The sequence below is a fragment of the Bos javanicus genome, chromosome 7, assembly GCF_032452875.1.
Source record: "Bos javanicus breed banteng chromosome 7, ARS-OSU_banteng_1.0, whole genome shotgun sequence".
In the NCBI taxonomy this organism is placed as follows: Eukaryota; Metazoa; Chordata; class Mammalia; order Artiodactyla; family Bovidae; genus Bos; species Bos javanicus.
Window position 1 is genome coordinate 82,572,392 of NC_083874.1, and position 17,851 is coordinate 82,590,242.

The 17,851-nt window shown below is 37.5% G+C and overlaps 1 protein-coding gene across 5 annotated transcripts in view; it reads left to right on the top strand.

Moving 5' to 3' along the window:
* Positions 1-17,851, top strand: part of XRCC4 (X-ray repair cross complementing 4) — a 390,397-nt gene that overhangs the window by 29,399 nt on the left and 343,147 nt on the right. For all 5 annotated transcript variants that reach the window (XM_061424328.1, XM_061424330.1, XM_061424326.1 and 2 more), the window contains exons 2-3: positions 1,921-2,069; positions 13,881-14,056. In XM_061424328.1, the coding sequence (XP_061280312.1) occupies positions 1,931-2,069; positions 13,881-14,056 (315 nt within the window). In that variant the 5' untranslated portion in view covers positions 1,921-1,930. The remainder of the gene's footprint in view (positions 1-1,920; positions 2,070-13,880; positions 14,057-17,851) is intronic.

Genomic DNA, 17,851 nt, shown 5'->3' on the forward strand with positions numbered 1-17,851 from the left:
GGTACGAGCAATACACCCACCTAATAATAGCAATTGATGTCTGAGAAGTTTGTTTCTAATGGCAAGCCACAGAAGTCCAATGCTTCAGCTTGTTCTGCTCAACATTTTACATAAGTGATTTTAATACTTAGAGGTTTATCAAACTTATAAATGGCAAAGCCACAGAGAGATTATAAATGTGTTGGATCATAGTAACAGAATCACTATTCAGTGAACCTTGACAAGCCAAGTATATAATATGAAATTGCACACCTGCAAAGAACAAACAAAACAAAAATTGAACCTTGTACACGTATTCAGTCACATGATTTATGAGTAAGGTAACCTAGCATTGCAATAAGAAAGGACAGTCTTTAATACATAGTACTGGGTCAATTATATATCCACATGGAAAAAATCTAGTTTGATCTCTTCTTGACAATTGAAGTACAAAGTTCAGTTCCAGATGAATTGTGGATCTAAATATGATACATACAGTTATAAAACTTTTAGATAAACATAGAATAACATCCATATGGCCCATATAGTCAAAGCTATGGTCTTTCTAGTAGTCATATATAATGTAAGAGTTGGACCATACAGAAGGCTGAGTGCCAAAGAATTGATGCTTTCGAACTGTGGTGCTGGAGAAGACTCTTCAGAGTCCCTTGGACTGCAAGGAGATCAAACCAGTCAATTGTAAAGGAAATCAAACCTGAATATTCATTGTAAGGACTGATGCTGAAATTGAAGCTCCAATACTTTGACCACCTGATGTAAAGAACTGACTCATTGGAAAAGACACTGATGCTAGGAAAGACTGAAGGCAAAAGAAGAGGGTGGCAGAGGATTTCAGTAAGAACGTCAATATGAAGAATACAACTTAATAAAAGCATTGGCAAGATTTAACAGATATTCCCCAAAGCACGATGTTCAAAGTGCAATCAAGATATGAAAGAATTCACCATCTTTAGTAATTAGGGAAATGTGAATAACCATAATGTAGTATTACATACCCACCAAAATGGCTAAAATTATAAAGATGGGAAATGTTTCTAAGAATATGGAGTGATCAGAACTCTCATATACCAAGTGTGTAAATTGTTTCAAACCTTTTAGACAATTTTTGGCTGTGTGGTACTAAAACTGAGCATATGCTTATCCTCTGATCTACAAATTACACGCATATACTCATAGGTATATACCCAACAGAAAAACTTAGATATTTGCTAGCATGTCTATGGCAGCACTATTTGTGATAGTCAAAACCTGGAATGTACTCAAATGCCTGTCACTAGTGGATAAGTGGATAAATAATTGTACCATATTATTGAATATTGTACAGTTGTGTGCATGATCTACAACTCTAAGAAACCATATGGATGGATTTCTTAAACATAATGCTGAACAAAAAGAAGCCAGACACAAATAAAATGCTGTATTACATTTATGTGAAAGTGCAAAAATAAAACGCAAATCTCAGTTAAGAAAGTGGTTTTGGGGGATGTAGTGACTGGAAGGGGGGTGTTGTAAGAATGAGTTCTGGGGTCGTCGTGTGCTACTTCTTGATCTAGGTACTGCTTATATGGATTTGTTCAGTTGAAAAGCTTCTAAGTTGGATTTTAGATATGTACTTCTGCCTTGATATAAATACTTAGATATTAAGTTTTTAAAATGTTGAAGATAGTAACTTTTATTCAGCTATACAACTTGGGCATATCATTTGTCATTTATGAGTCTCTGCTTTTCTTATTGGTTAAAATTGTGAATCAATACTGAATAGAACTGTGATTTACTGAGTTTATGGTTGGCTATTAAAACAATTTTTTGTTTAACTTATTTCCTTAGTGCTTTGTATAACTCAAGAGACCAATACAGAAAAGTCACTATTTGATAGTCACAGTTTCACGTAAAAATATTTATTTTTTTCTTTTATGACAGGTGATCAGAAATGGAAAGAAAAGTAAGCAGAGTCTGTCTTGCTTCCGAACCTGATATAATTCATTTTCTACAAGTTGCTTGGGAGAAAACACTAGGATCTGGTTTTGTTATTACACTTACTGATGGGCAGTCAGCATGGACTGGGACAGGTAATATTAAAAGTGAATTTTTAAAGAAAAATTAATGTAATATGCTATATTTCAGTCCTTAGTGATACTTCAAATTAAATATTTAATTGATATTGGTTAAAATTAACATTTACTTGTTATTGCTGTCAAATTTACATGTAGATTTGTAATATTAATGCTGTTTTCTATAAATGACATTAATAGAAATGAGGAAAAATACCCTTTTGAGTCATAGTACTTGATCAGAGTTTTAAAAATTATTTCTGGAGAACAGTGTGGAGATTCCTTAAAAAACTGGAAATAGAACTGCCTTATGATCCAGCAATCCCACTGCTGGGCATACACACTGAGGAAACCAGAAGGGAAAGAGACACGTGTACCCCAATGTTCATCGCAGCACTGTTTATAATAGCCAGGACATGGAAGCAACCTAGACGTCCATCAGCAGATGAATGGATAAGAAAGCTGTGGTACATATACACAATGGAGTATTACTCAGCCATTAAAAAGAATACATTTGAATCAGTTCTAATGAGGTGGATGAAACTGGAGCCTATTATACAGAGTGAAGTAAGCCAGAAGGAAAAACACCAATACAGTATACTAACGCATATATATGGAATTTAGAAAGATGGTAACAATAACCCGGTGTACGAGACAGCAAAAGAGACACTGATGTATAGAACAGTCTTATGGACTCTATGGGAGAGGGAGAGGGTGGGAAGATTTGGGAGAATGGCATTGAAACATGTAAAATATCATGTATGAAACGAGATGCCAGTCCAGGTTCGATGCACGATACTGGATGCTTGGGGCTAGAGCACTGGGACAACCCAGAGGGATGGTATGGGGAGGGGGGAGGGAGGAGGGAGGAGGGTTCAGGATGGGGAACACATGTATACCTGTGGCGGATTCATTTTGATATTTGGCAAAACTAATACAATTATGTAAAGTTTAAAAATAAAATTAAAAAAATTATTTCTCTATATAAAACATATAAAATAGTATTTTTTATATGTATCATTTCTTAGCACGCCAAGGAAATACTGAAAGGAACAGGAAGGTGAATTGGCTAGGCCAAAGCTTAGGAAAGTGAAGTGGTGGTTGTTTTCTTTTTATTTCATATTATTTTTTGAATTATTTCCAGTGAACATATACTACATTTGTAACAAAATGAAACAGAACTGTTAATAATAGTGTAAAATTTTGTAAACCATGTTTCAAACCCCTATGTGGGTTTTTGGCTATTATTTTATGAAATAGACTTTTGATTTTTTTGTCTTTGGTAATAACTGGATTAAATATTTACTGATCTTGGCCTCACCCATTAAAGCAAGACCCAGTTTTCCCCACAGTCAGTCTCTCCCATCAGGAAGATTCCATAAGCCTCTTATCCTTATCTCTCAGAGGAAGGGCAGACAGAATGGAAGCCACAACCACAGAAAACTGATCAAACTGATCACATAAACCACAGCCTTGTCTAACTCATTGAAACTATGAGCCATGCCATTTAGGAACATCCAAGACTGACAGGGCATGGTGGAGAGTTCTGACAAAACGTGGTGCTCTGGAAAAGGGAATGGCAAACCACTTCAGCATTCTTGCTTTGAGAATCCCATGAACAAAAGCAAAAAGATATGACACCAAAAGATGAACTCCCCAGGTCGATAGGTGCCCAATATGCTACTGGAGAAGAATGGAGAAAAAACTCCAGAAATAATGAAGGGATGGAGCCAAAGCAAAAACAACACCCAGTCGTGGATGTGACTGGTGATGGAAGTAAAGTACGATGCTGTAAAGAACAATATTGCATAGAAACCTGGAATGTTAGGTCTAAGAAAGTAAATTACAAGTGGTCAAACAGGAAATGGCAAGAGTGAACGTTGACATTTTAGGAATCAGTGAAATAAAATTGAACGGGTGAATTTAACTCAGATGACCATTATACCTACTACTGTGGGCTGGAATCCCTTAGAAGAAATGGAGTAGCCCTCATAGTCAATAAAAGAGTCTGAAATGCAGTACTTGGGTGCAATCTCAAAAATGAAAGAATGATCTGTTTGTTTCCAAGGCAAACCATTCAGTAACACAGTAATCCAAGTCTATTCTCAACCAGTAAAGCTGAAGAAGCTGAAGTTGAACAGTTCTATGAAGACTTACAAGACCTTCTAGAACTAACATCTGAAAAAGATATCCTTTTCTTTATAGGGGGCTGGCATGCAAAAGTAGGAAGTCAAGAGATACCTGGAGTAACAGGCAAAGTTGGCCTTGGAGTACAGAATGAAGCAGGACAAAGGCTAACAGAGTTTTGCCAAGAGAACACACTGGTCATATCAAACATCCTCTTCCAACAACACAAGAGAAGACTCTACACATGGACATCACCAGACGGTCAATACCAAAATCAGCTTGTTTATGTTCTTTGCAGCCAAAGATGGAGAAGCTCTATACAGTCAGGAAAAACAAGACTGGGAGCTGACTGTGCCTCAGATCATGAACTCCTTATTGCCAGATTTAGACTTAAATTTCCCCACTTAAGAAAGTGGGGAAAACCATTAGACCATTCAGGTATGACCTAAATCAAATCCCTTTTGACTGTACAGTGGAAATGACATATAGATTCAAGGGATTAGATCTGATAGAGAACCTGAAGAAATATGGATGGAGGTTCATGACATTGTACAGGAGGCAGTGATCAAGACCATCCCCAAGAAGAAGAAATGCAAAAAGGCAAAAGGGTTGTCTGAGGAGGCCTTACAAATAGCTGTGAAAAGAAGAGAAGTGAAAGCCAAAGGAGAAAAGGAAAGATACACCTATTTGAATGCAGAGTTCCAAAGAATAGCAAGGAGAGATAAGAAAGCCTTCTTCAGTGATCAGTGCAAAGAAATAGAGGAAGACAACAGAATGGGAAAGACTAGAGATCTCTTTAAGAAAATTAGATATACCAAGGGAACATTTTGTGCAAAGATGGGCACAGTAAAGGACAGAAATGGTATGAACCTAACAGAAGCAGAAGATATTAAGAAGAACTATACACAAAAGATCTTCATGACCCAGATAGCCACGATGGTGTGATAACTCACCTAGAGCCAGATATCCTAGAATGTGAAGTCAAGTGGGCCTTAGGAAGCATTACTATGAGCAAAACTAGTGAAAGTGATGGAATACCAGTTGAGTTATTTCAAATCCTAAAAGATGATGCTGTGAAAGTGCTGCACTCAATATGCCAGCAAATTTGGAAAACTCAGCAGTGGCCACAGGACTGGAAAAAGTCAGTTTTCATTCCAATTCCAAAGACAGACAATGCCAAAGGATGTTCAAACTACTTCTCAATTGCCCTCATCTCACATGCTAGCAAAGTAATGCTCAAAATTCTTCAAGCCAGGCTTCAATACTACATGAACCGTGAACTTCCAGATGATCAAGCTGAATTTTGAGAAGGCAGAGGAGCCACAGATCAAATTGCCAACATCGGTTGGATCATTGGAAAAGCAAGAGATTTTCAGAAAAACATGCACTTCTGCTTTATTTTCCACACCAAAGCCTTTGACTATGTGGATCACAACAAACTGTGGGAAATTCTTAAAGAGATGAGAATAGCAGTGCACGAAAGTGCTACACTCAATACGCCTGCAACTTTGGAAAACTCAGCAGTGGCCACAGGACTGGAAAAGGTCAGTTTTCATTCCAATCCCAAAGAAAGGCAATGCCAAAGAATGCTCAAACTACAGCACAATTGCACTCATCTCACACGCTAGTAAAGTAATGCTCAAAATTCTCCAAGCCAGGCATCAGGAATATGTGAACCATGAACTTCCTGATGTTCACGCTGGTTTTAGAAAAGGCAGAGGAACCAGAGATCAAATTGCCAACATCCGCTGGATCATGGAAAAAGCAAGAGAGTTCCAGAAAAACATCTATTTCTGCTTTATTGACTATGCCAAAGCCTTTGACTGTGTGGATCACAATAAACTGGAAAATTCTGAAAGAAATGGGAATACCAGACCACCTGATCTGCCATTTGAGAAATCTGTATGCAGGTCAGGAAGCAACAGTTAGAATTGGACATGGAACAGTAGACTGGTTCCAAATAGGAAAAGGAGTAGGTCAAGGCTGTATATTGTCACCCTGCTTATTTAACTGATATGCAGAGTACATCATGAGAAACACTGGACTGGAAGAAGCACAAGCTGGAATCCAGATTGCCGGAAGAAATATCAATAACCTCAGATATGCAGATGACACCACCCTTATGGCAGAAAGTAAAGAGAAACTAAAAAAGCCTCTTGATGAAAGTGAAAGTGGAGAGTGAAGAAGTTGGCTTAAAGCTCAACATTCAGAAAACAAAGATCATGGCATCTGGTCCCATCACTTTATGGCAAATAGATGGGGAAACAGTGGAAACAGTGAGAGACTTTATTTTTGGGCTCCAAAATCACTGCAGATGGTGACTGCAGCCATGAAATTAAAAGACGCTTACTCCTTGGAAGGAAAGTTACGACCAACCTAGAGAGCATATTCAAAAGCAGAGACATTACTTTGCCAGCAAAGGTTCGTCTAGTCAAGGCTATGTGGTCATGTATGGATGTGAGAGTTGGACTGTGAAGAAGGCTGAGCGCCGAAGAATTGATGCTTTGGAACTATGGTGTTGGAGAAGACTCTTGAGAGTCCCTTGGACTGCAAGGAGATCCAACCAGTCCATTCTGAAGGAGATCAGCCCTGGGATTTCTTTGGAAGGAATGATGCTAAAGCTGAAACTCCAGTACTTTGGCCACCTCATGCAAAGAGTTGACTCATTGGAAAAGACTCTGATGCTGGGAGGGATTGAGGGCAGGAGGAGAAGGGGACGACAGAGGATGAGATGGCTGGATGGCATCACTGACTTGATGGACATGAGTCTGGTTGAACTCTGGGAGTTGGTGATGGACAGGGAGGCCTGGCGTGCTGCGTTTCATGGGGTCATAAAGAGTTGGACACGACTGGGCGACTGAACTGAACTGAACTATCTGCTTCCTGAGTAATCTGTGTACAGGTCAAGAAGCAACAGTTAGAACTGGACATGGAACAATAGACTGGTTCCAAATTGGGAAAGGTTACGTCAAGGCTGTATATTGTCACCCTGCTTATTTAACTTATATGCAGAGTACATCATGCTAACTTGCTGGGCTGGATGAAGCACAAGCTGGAATCAAGATTGATGGGAGAAATACCAATAACCTCAGATATGCAGATGACACCACTGTTATGGCAGAAAGCAAGAAGAACCAAAGAGTAAAGAGTCTCTTGATGAAAGTAAAAGAGGAGAGTGAAAAAGTTGGCTTAAAACTCAACATTCGGAGAAGGCAATGACAACCCACTCCAGTGTTCTTGCCTAGAGAATCCCAGGGACGGGGAGCCTGGTGGGCTGCTGTCTCTGGGGTTGCACAGTCAGACACAACTGAAGCGACTTGGCAGTGGCAACCTGTATTTCTAGGGTCATCCCCATGCAGAATCATTGTGCAATTAGCTCACTTATTCACCCCGTATCTCTGAATAGAATTGCTATTAATGCCTTTTATACAATTTGAATTGAAGATTAATGATGGTCTTCCATGCTCATGTTTTTCTTTCACTGGCTTTCATGTTTCCTTTTATTTCTTTTCCCTCCAGCTGAACAAAACACTTTCAGGAAGAAAAATCTTTTTTCAAGGTTACCCTGTGTCTGTGGAAACATTGTTTTCTCTCTTTTTAAAGCTTTTAAAGAATTGTCACCTTGACAACTATATTATCTATTTGGATTTTATTGAACAATATTTTCTTATAACTCTGCTAATAGACATTAAAAAAAAACAACTCAACATTCAGAAAATAAGATCATGGCATCTGGTCCCATCACTTCATGGCAAATAGATTGTTAAGATTTTGGCTTCCTGTACTGAACAAGCTTTCAAACAGAAAATTTTACAGTGCACTGGAAGATGGCCATTTGTTTACAAAGATGTTGAAGTTTTCAGTTTCTCAAATGTTTAATACCCTTTATTGTTCACTTTTATTTTCTTGAGTGAATTTTAATTATAAAATATGTAACTAAGTAGCATAACATTGTTTCCATGTTTAGTTAAAGCTTACACATAAATGTAGTTTGGTTTGGCACTTTACAGATAGACAATAAGATGATTAAGAACATTGAAACAATTAAATAATTGAAACATGAAAATGAATTTCCTTCCTATACCTCATCCTGTTTTTTGTACAATTTTTTGATTTCTGCAACCTTCAATTTGGGTAATTTTTTTTTCTCTTTTCATTTCAGTGAAATTAAAAGGATGTGGGGTTTCTTTTAATCTCCCACACACTAAACTCCGTGATTTCTTTTCCATTAGCAATGTTTTATCTAATGAATGTTTGGGGTCTAATTATCATGTGGTCTATCATCACTTGAACATTATAGAAGTTTATATCACAGGGTTAAATCACAAAGTGGGTTAATGATCGATAACTGTTATTTGACTTTCATAAGAATTAGTCAGCAGTAAAAAACTTACATCACTCATCTTGGAGTAAAATTCACTGAAGAATGAACTAAACTTTATTAATGACTTTATTATCAAATAATTATATCTGCTTATATTTGTTATAAACACTGATATATTTGGTGACCTCTATGGAAATTATGTTACAGAGCTCAGTATAAAAAGGATTTTTAATGAATGAAGAGTAGTGAAGTGGGTCCATGATGTGATGACTTATTAAGTCTGTATCTTCTCAGCTCTGACACAGACTTAGAATATATAGTCCTTCAGTTCATTCTACATTAGAATCCAAAGTAAAGAACCCTCTTTCCTTATTTTCATCTTCACCTACGTACAGATATTGTTGAAGTGATTCTTTCTTTTATCCTACCTGCCTGAAAACAATTCCTTATTTTTTGTTGGCCTGCTCACTTTCTTGCCATATTACGTCGTTCATCTGTATCCTTACTGAATTTTATTATTTCCATGGCTTTTATCCCCAGTCGCTGAAGTTTTTAAAAGGAGCATTGAGTGCTTACAGCTGTGCTTCCTCCAACACAAAATTCAAAACTGGTGACCCAATTGTTTTTCTAGGATTGAAGTTCTAAATAGGCAGTCAGAATTTCACATGGACTATTACAGGAAATGTTCAAGTAAATTTTTTTTCTTAAACTGGTACCTTGTTTTAAAAACATGTTTTTTAAAGGAGACGTGCAGATATAAATAATTTTCTTTCATATGTTTTCTTCTTCTCAGGAAATATTTCATAACACTAACCAATGCAGGATTCATAGATGGAGTAACATATGGGCGTAGCTAAGATAGTATCTAAAAGGATATCTGAAAAGATATCTAAGATGTCAGCACTTGAATCAAGGCTCCATAAGGCTGGCATTTTTCTCTGTCTAATGGTTGTTATCCCTGGTGCCTAGAATAGTGCCTGGCACATAATAGATGCTCATTAAGCAGTTTCAGAATTTACTTGTTGTTTACTTGCTAAGTTGTATCCCACTCTTTGTGACCCTATGAACTGTAGCCTGCCAGGCGCCTCTAACCCTGGGATTTTCCAGGCAAGAACACTGGAGTGGGTTGCCATTTCTTTCTCCAGGAAATCGTCCCAACCCAGGGATTGAACCTTTGTCTCCTGCGTCTCCTACAATGCAGGCGGGTTCAATAAATGGATTGAATCAATATATTCCATTAAATGTTTTCAGGAAACTATCTTTTGATTGTAATGAAATTTAAAGTACTTTTTATTAGATGGTGTATCAGTAGACGTACTTTATTATATTTTAATTTAATTTTTGTTTTATATTGGAATATGGTTGATTTGCAGTGTTATATTAGTTTCAGTTATACAGAAAAGTGATTGTTATGCATATACATATATACATTTTTTTTTCAGATTCTTTTCCCATGTAGGTTATTACAGGATATTGAGTAGAGTTCCAAGTATTATACAGTAGAGCCTTGTTGGTTGGTTAGCTATTTTATATGTAGTAGTGTGTATATGTCAGAGAAGGCAATGACACCTCACTCCAGTACTCTTGCCTGGAAAATCCCATGGATGGAGGAGCCTGGTAGGCTGCAGTCCATGGGGTCGCTAAGAGTTGGACACGACTGAGCGACTTCACTTTCACTTTTCACTTTCATGCATTGGAGAAGGAAATGGCAACCCACTCCAGTGTTCTTGCCTGGAGGATCCCAGGGACAGGGGAGCCTGGTGGGCTGCTGTCTGTGGGGTCACAGAGAGTCGAACACGACTGAATTGACTTAGGAGCAGCAGCAGCAGCAGTATGTATATGTTAATCTCAAACTCCTATTTTATCCCTCTCCCATTCCCCACCTTTCCTGTTTGGTAACTATAAATCTGTTTTTGAAGTCTGTTGAGTCTCTTTTTGTTTTCTAAATATGTTCATTTTATCTTTTTGTGTGTGTGTGTGTTTTCTTAAGTTTTTCTATAGTTACAGTCAAGATAGTTTCTATAGATTATTTTCTATTTCTCTGTGAAATATCAATAATATCTTTCTGTAGGTACTTATACTTTTCAAAGCAATCCAAACAGAAAATATGAAATTATTCCTCAGATAAAAAGCATTTGTCTTCTTATATGTTTTTTCAGAAGAGCTAATAGAGTATTTGAAAAATCAATAGATTTGATATTGGTGATCTTAAATGTGCAATGCTTTAGAGGGAGAAAAAAATATGTCGAAGTATTTAGAAGCTGTAAAATTCTGCAAGAATATTTTTATTCTTACCTTTTTTCAGAGACTGCGTTTAAACTTAGATTTCAATATCAGAACTTATCAAAAACTCATTATAAAAGATACATGGATGCATTCCCAGACTCTCTTCCTCATTGCCCATCATGGGGCTTCTAGACAGTTGATGGCACATGGACCAAAGTTATGGAAAGCTGTTATATTTTAAAGGATTCTTTAATCAAGATTTTATTGTTTTTATACTATTTCATACTAATGTGTTAATTTTTAATATTATGGGAGTAAATAGTTTATCTAATGTCCCATATCTGTTTCACCTCAAACCAGAACAACCAGAGAGATATAAGTATGAATCCCAGTTTTATCACTTACCTTCTTCATGGTCCTTGACCATTACCTGATCTCTCTTGAGTTTTACTTTTATCATTTGTAAAATGAGAATATCTGTCTTTCATTGTTGTAAGGAATAAAATAGATAAAGTAAAAGTTGCTCAGTCGTGTCTGACTGTTTCAGCCCCGTGGACTCTTCAGTCCATGGAATTCTCCAGGCCAGACTACTGGAGTGGATAGCCTTTCCCTTCTCCGGGGATCTTCCCAACCCAGTGATCGAACCCAGGTCTCCTGCATTGCAGGTGGATTCTTTACCAGCTGAGCCACCAGGGAAGCCCCAAAATAGATAAATGTAACCTTAAAAAAAAAAACAAAACACTGTAGAACTATATGGGACTTTCATCATTGTGATCTCGAGTTGACATGGGAACCCAACCACGCATACATTCCAAATAAATATTAGATTAAATATTGTAATTTTAAAAGGCAATAAACAGACACATCACAGTCTTTAGAAAGAGAATCCCCAGGTGTCAAGTGTGAAGACATATCTGAAAACCAAAAGAGTTAATGAGAGCTAAAGAACTAAGCTCATGGACTTCTGAATAGATACGCATCTAATGACTGTGGTTGTAATACCTGAGAGGAAGGGCTTGTTGAGACTGCAGGCCTTTTAGGAATTGGAGCTGAACTGTAAAGATAAAGTAACCTGGAATTGATCCTATTAATAAAATCTTTAAGCAACAAATAACAAACAAAAAACTACCCTGGCTTAGAGATGTAGCATAGACTCAGAGTAGTCAATAAGGGCTCATTAGCTCATTTAATTGTAATGAGTAAATTAAAAGTTCCAGCAGAAATCAGAATCCTGTCTGTGTTATGTATGTGTGAGGGGTGGTGGGCTTAAATTTGAACTGTCTAAAATTTGCCACAAGTGTAAAAACTGAGTGAAGAAATTAACTTCCAAAACTGATGCAGAACTGGTGAAACCTGTAAGGACTCCAGGAAAGACCAACCAGCAACCTTTGTTTATGGCTACCTCTGTTTGCCAGATCACTTGATACTTTGGCTTAGGAGAGCCATGTTCAGACTTCACAAAGCACAGAAGCTAAAAAAAAAAGGAGAATGAGAATGTATCAGCAGCTAGAAGAAACGGAATTAATACTTTAGGAACCATGCATAGAAACTAATCTGAATGAAATGTAAAATGTCATATATATATCAGATCAGATCAGATCGGTTGCTGAGTCGTGTCCGACTCTTTGCGACCCCATGAATCGCAGCACGTCAGGCCTCCCTGTCCATCACCAACTCCCGGAGTTCACTGAAACTCACGTCCATCGAGTCAGTGATGCCATCCAGCCATCTCATCCTCTGTCATCCCCTTCTCCTCCTGCCCCCAATCCCTCCCAGCATCAGAGTCTTTCCCAATGAGTCAAGTCTTCGCGTGAGGTGGCCAAAGTACTGGAGTTTCAGCTTCAGCATCATTCCTTCCAAAGAAATCCTAGGGCTGATCTCCTTTAGAATGGACTGGTTGGATCTCCTTGCAGTCCAATATATGTTCAAATATTGAAAAGAAGGCCAGAACAGGATTTTATGAAAAAGAAAAAATGATCTGAAATTTGGACATACAATCGTTGAAGTAAAAATCACTATGGATGAGTAAAACATCAGCTTTAAATATACCTAAATGAGATAATTGATAGCCAGATATGTAATATAATGTATACCATAGAGGAGTCAATAAATATTAATTCCCTTCCCTTTCTTTCCTCTAAGTGGTAAGACTCTCTTCATCTACTGTTTTTATTGTTGGGACATAATGAGATGAGAATGAACTCCATTTTTACTTTACTTTGACTCTACCTGTATTCAAAAGCAGAGACATTACTTTGCCAACAAAGGTCCGCCTAGTCAAGGCTATGGTTTTTCCTGTGGTCATGTATGGATGTGAGAGTTGGACTGTGAAGAAAGCTGAGCACTGAAGAATGGATGCTTTTGAACTGTGGTGTTAGAGAAGACTCTTGAGAGTCCCTTGGACTGCAAGGAGATCCAACCAGTCCATTCTGAAGGAGATCAGCCCTGGGATTTCTTTGGAAGGAATGATGCTGAAGCTGAAACTCCAGTACTTTGGCCACCTCACGCGAAGACTTGACTCATTGGAAAAGACTCTGATGCTGGGAGGGATTGAGGGCAGGAGGAGAAGGGGACGACAGAGGATGAGATGGCTGGATGGCATCTCTGACTCGATGGACGTGAGTCTCAGTGAACTCCGGGAGTTGGTGATGGACAGGGAGGCCTGGCATGCTGCGATTCATGGGGTCGCAAAGAGTCAGACACGACTGAGCGACTGAACTGAAGTGAACGGATGTGAGTGAGAAATAGACTATAGACTATTTAATCTCTTTAATAATTGAGTCAAGGAAGAAGGATGTTTTAAAATACTGAGTTTATTAATCATTATAGAAAATGCTTTCTTCTGCTATGACCTTGGAGCAGGTACACAAGATGGTTGTTTCTGTGGTAATTTATAATCTATGTATTTCATCTGAGGACAGAGAAAGAATGCAAGGAGTCTAATGAGATTTGAGAGTAAATGTATTTATCAAAAATTGCTAGTTCAGTTAAGAGGTATAATTTGACTTAAAAATGTATAGTGTGGGCATTGATTTTTTTTTTGTTTAAATTTCTGTTGCTTAATAATAAATTAGTAGCAACAGGTAAATATATCTTTTCTTATGTTTAGAAGTTTATTTTCAAATCAGACTTTTTATTACTCTTTCTCACAGTTTGTGAATCAGACATTTCCCAAGAAGCTGATGACATGGCAATGGAAAAAGAGAAATATGTTGATGAACTGAGAAAAGCATTGGTGTCAGGAGCAGGACCAACTGACACATACAAGTTTAATTTTTCTAAAGAGTCTCATTACTTCTCCTTTGAGAAAAACTTGAAAGATGTTTCAGTAAGTAAATCTTTCCATAATGTTATAAGTGGTAAAATGTCAGAGAGTACTTATGGAGAAATTATTTAAGTAACTAGCATATTATTCCCAAAACACCTCAGAAACAAAAGTTTGAAAAGTACTTGGAAAAATGCTTCAAAGTTAGTCATTAAATGCTTTACATTCATGAATTGTGAAAAATAATTATTGTAAAGTATATTTCATTTTTAGTGTTTTAAAACTAAGTTGTATTAAGATAATTACATGAATGAGAAGTTTTGAAAAATGGCGTCAGACGTTTTAGATCATGAGACAGGCTTATTGAAATGAATTTGGGGAAATACTGATTTTAGAGAAAGAATATATTTTTCTTTGAATATTTAAAATTATGACCTGTTTTCTTCTTTATTAAAATGTACTTGCAATTACAAAATGATATAGTTAGGTGGAGTAAGATATATGTTTATAAATTAAGGTATTTTATTTACATTTTCAAAATTAGAAGTATTAAAATAGAAGGAAATAACTTTCAACCCAACCTTTTCAAAAGCTTGCAAGCTGTACAGACAAGGAATCTGCTATTTGTTCTGTTTGGTTTATACATCAGTTCAAATGAAAGTTTATTTATGAGAAGTGTACTACTTACTGTTTGTATATCTTAATTCATTTTAGTATAACTAGAGGTTGAATTATTTGTTTTTTGTCAGTCGTTTATCAATCAGATATTAGATCTATAGTAGAAGAAAAAGAGGGACATCTTTACTACATTAATTTTAAAGACAGTTATTGACAGTTTGTACTGGAACTAAGCTGAGTTTAAAAAATTCTTTTTAAAAAACTCTTTAATTCAGAATGATTAAAGGGATTTCACCAATTAGAGAAACATTTGAAGCAACAGATGGAATCATTACTTTGAAATACATATTATCCTATATAGAATAATGCAGACAGCCTGGCTTTAGTAATTATTTCTATTTAGAAAATATATACTTATTGTACTTAACTGCCAATTTATGTAAATTTCAATATGTTGAGGTCCTTAAAAATGATAGTTTAAAATAGGGTAAGTAATGTTTGAAATGTCTAGTAAAATTTCATTATTTGTCACAAAATGTTCTTTCCTGTGGCTTAAATACAATCAAGTGATGTTATATACTATAGGACTGCTGACTGTTTCTTCTAATATTTTGAAGCAGATCATTGTCAAACTGGGAGTAATGCCTTTTCCCATTAGAAAAACATTTGTATGTAATGATTAACATTATTTCATGCAGTTTCTCGTTTTCAACTGTTTTGTGTACACTAATGCATAACAAATTAAGAGTGTGAGAAGTACCTTTTGGTACTTGAAAGGGTTTTAGTATCTTTGACATGATGAGAAGGAAGATTTGGTCCGTTGGGCATGGATGGAGTATTTGTCGTGCTTGGCGATACATCTGATCTTGGTGCCTATGTGAAGAAAGTCATCATGACTTAAGTCCTGTACAACTGGCTTAGCATGTGTCAGACTCAAAAACTGTGACAATAATCCTGAAAGATAGTTTGTGTACTACCCCCAAATTAATCAACTTTATCAGAGCCAAAGCCTTGAAACACTAACTTTTCAACAGGTTTTCTTAAAAAAGTAGAAACGGAGTAAGAAATTCTTACTAATGCAAAAGAGTGTAGGTTGCCGAATGCTCATGCTCTGAAGCACTATGGTGCAGCTTAGATAGCTGCTGCTGCTGCTAAGTCGCTTCAGTCCTCTCCAACTCTGTGCGATCCCATAGATGGCAGCCCACCAGGCTCCTCCGTCCATGGGATTTTCTGGGCAAGAGGACTGGAGTGGGTTGCCCTACCTCATTATTTATTAATTTGCCTATGAGGAAAAAAAAAAAAAAAAGGCTACTCCTCAGAACAGTTTGACGAGGAGGAGTTTTTGACTTGACTTACTTGAGAGATATTTTTGGATATGTCTGAATGAGGTAAAACTTTCAGTATGAGGTTCTGCAGTCAGCTTCATGGATGCGGATGAAAATCACAAGTTTATTTGGCCAAACTCCCATGGGAATCTTGTTGTACTCTAGGATGTGCTTCTGTGGATTGAATTTCAGAGTGACAGTATCTTGTAAATTCATTTGGTGTCAAAAATATGCAGATGATTGGAAACATGGCAGAATACTTTTTAAAGCTGATTTTGCTTTAGATGACCTAAATATGTAAAAGGTATTTGCAGTCCTTTCCTTGATGACACAGACATCTGATTGTTGCCAAAAATAACCTCCTATACTTACAAGATAAGAATGAACATAGATTCAACCCAAAACCTTATAGTGAATTCTGTTGTTGACATCAGGTTACTCTCCCAAAGAATATTCCATGAGTTCTAAGTACATTTGCTACCAGTTTCATACCTAGTAGAGTCAGGATTTGGCGGCATTTGTTGCCATAAATTCAACAAATGAAGCTGTGGCTGCGCGGGCGCTGGAGGACCTAGAGGAGCTATCCAATGTTCACGGTCAGGAAGGGCTGTGGTGAGGAGATACCCCTCCTCCAAGGTAAGGAGCAGTGGCTGCACTTTGCTGGAGCAGCTGTGAAGAGATACCCCACGCCCAAGGTAAGGGAAAACCAAGTAAGACGGTAGGTGTTGCAAGAGGGCATCAGAGGGCAGACAGACTGAAACCATACTCACAGAAAACTAGTCAATCTAATCACACTAGGACCACAGCCTTGTCTAACTCAATGAAACTAAGCCATGCCTGTGTGGCAACCCAAGATGGGAGGGTCATGGTGGAGAGATCTGACAGAATGTGGTCCACTGGAGAAGGGAATGGCAAACCACTTCAGTATTCTTGCCTTGAGAACCCCATGAACAGTATGAAAAGGCAAAATGATAGGATACTGAAAGAGGAACTCCCCAGGTCAGTAGTGCCCAATATGCTACTGGAGATCGGTGGAGAAATGACTCCAGAAAGAATGAATGGGTGGAGCCAAAGCAAAAAGAATACCCAGCTGTGGATGTGACTGGTGATAGAAGCAAGGTTTGATGCTGTAAAGAGCAATATTGCATAAGAACCTGGAATGTCAGGTCCGTGAATTAAGGCAAATTGGAAGTGGTCAAACAGGAGATGGCAAGAGTGAATGTCGACATTCTAGGAATCAGCGAACTGAAATGGACTGGAATGGGTGAATTTAACTCAGATGACCATTATATCTACTACTGCAGGCAGGAATCCTTCAGGAGAAATGGAGTAGCCATCATAGTCAACAAGAGAGTCCGAAATGCAGTACTTGGATGCAATCTCAAAGACGACAGAATGATCTCTGTTCATTTCCAAGGCAAACCATTCAATATCACAGTAATCCAAGTCTATGCCCCAACCAGTAACGCTGAAGAAGCTGAAGTTGAATGGTTCTATGAAGACCTACAAGACCTTTTAGAACTAACACCCAAAAAAGATGTCCTTTTCATTATAGGGAACTGGAATGCAAAAGTAGGAAGTCAAGAAACACCTGGAGTAACAGGCAAATTTGGCCTTGGAATATGGAATGCAGGGCAAAGACTAATAGAGTTTCGCCAAGAAAATGTGCTGGTCATAACAAACACCCTCTTCCAACAACACAAGAGAAGGCTCTATACATGGACATCACCAGATGGTCAACACAGAAATCAGATTGATTATATTCTTTGCAGCCAAAGATGGAGAAGCTGTATACAGTCAGCAAAAACAAGACCAGGAGCTGACTGTGGCTCAGACCATAAACTCCTTATTGCCAAATTCAGACTTAAATTGAAGAAACTGGAGAAAACCACTAGACCATTCAGGTATGACCTAA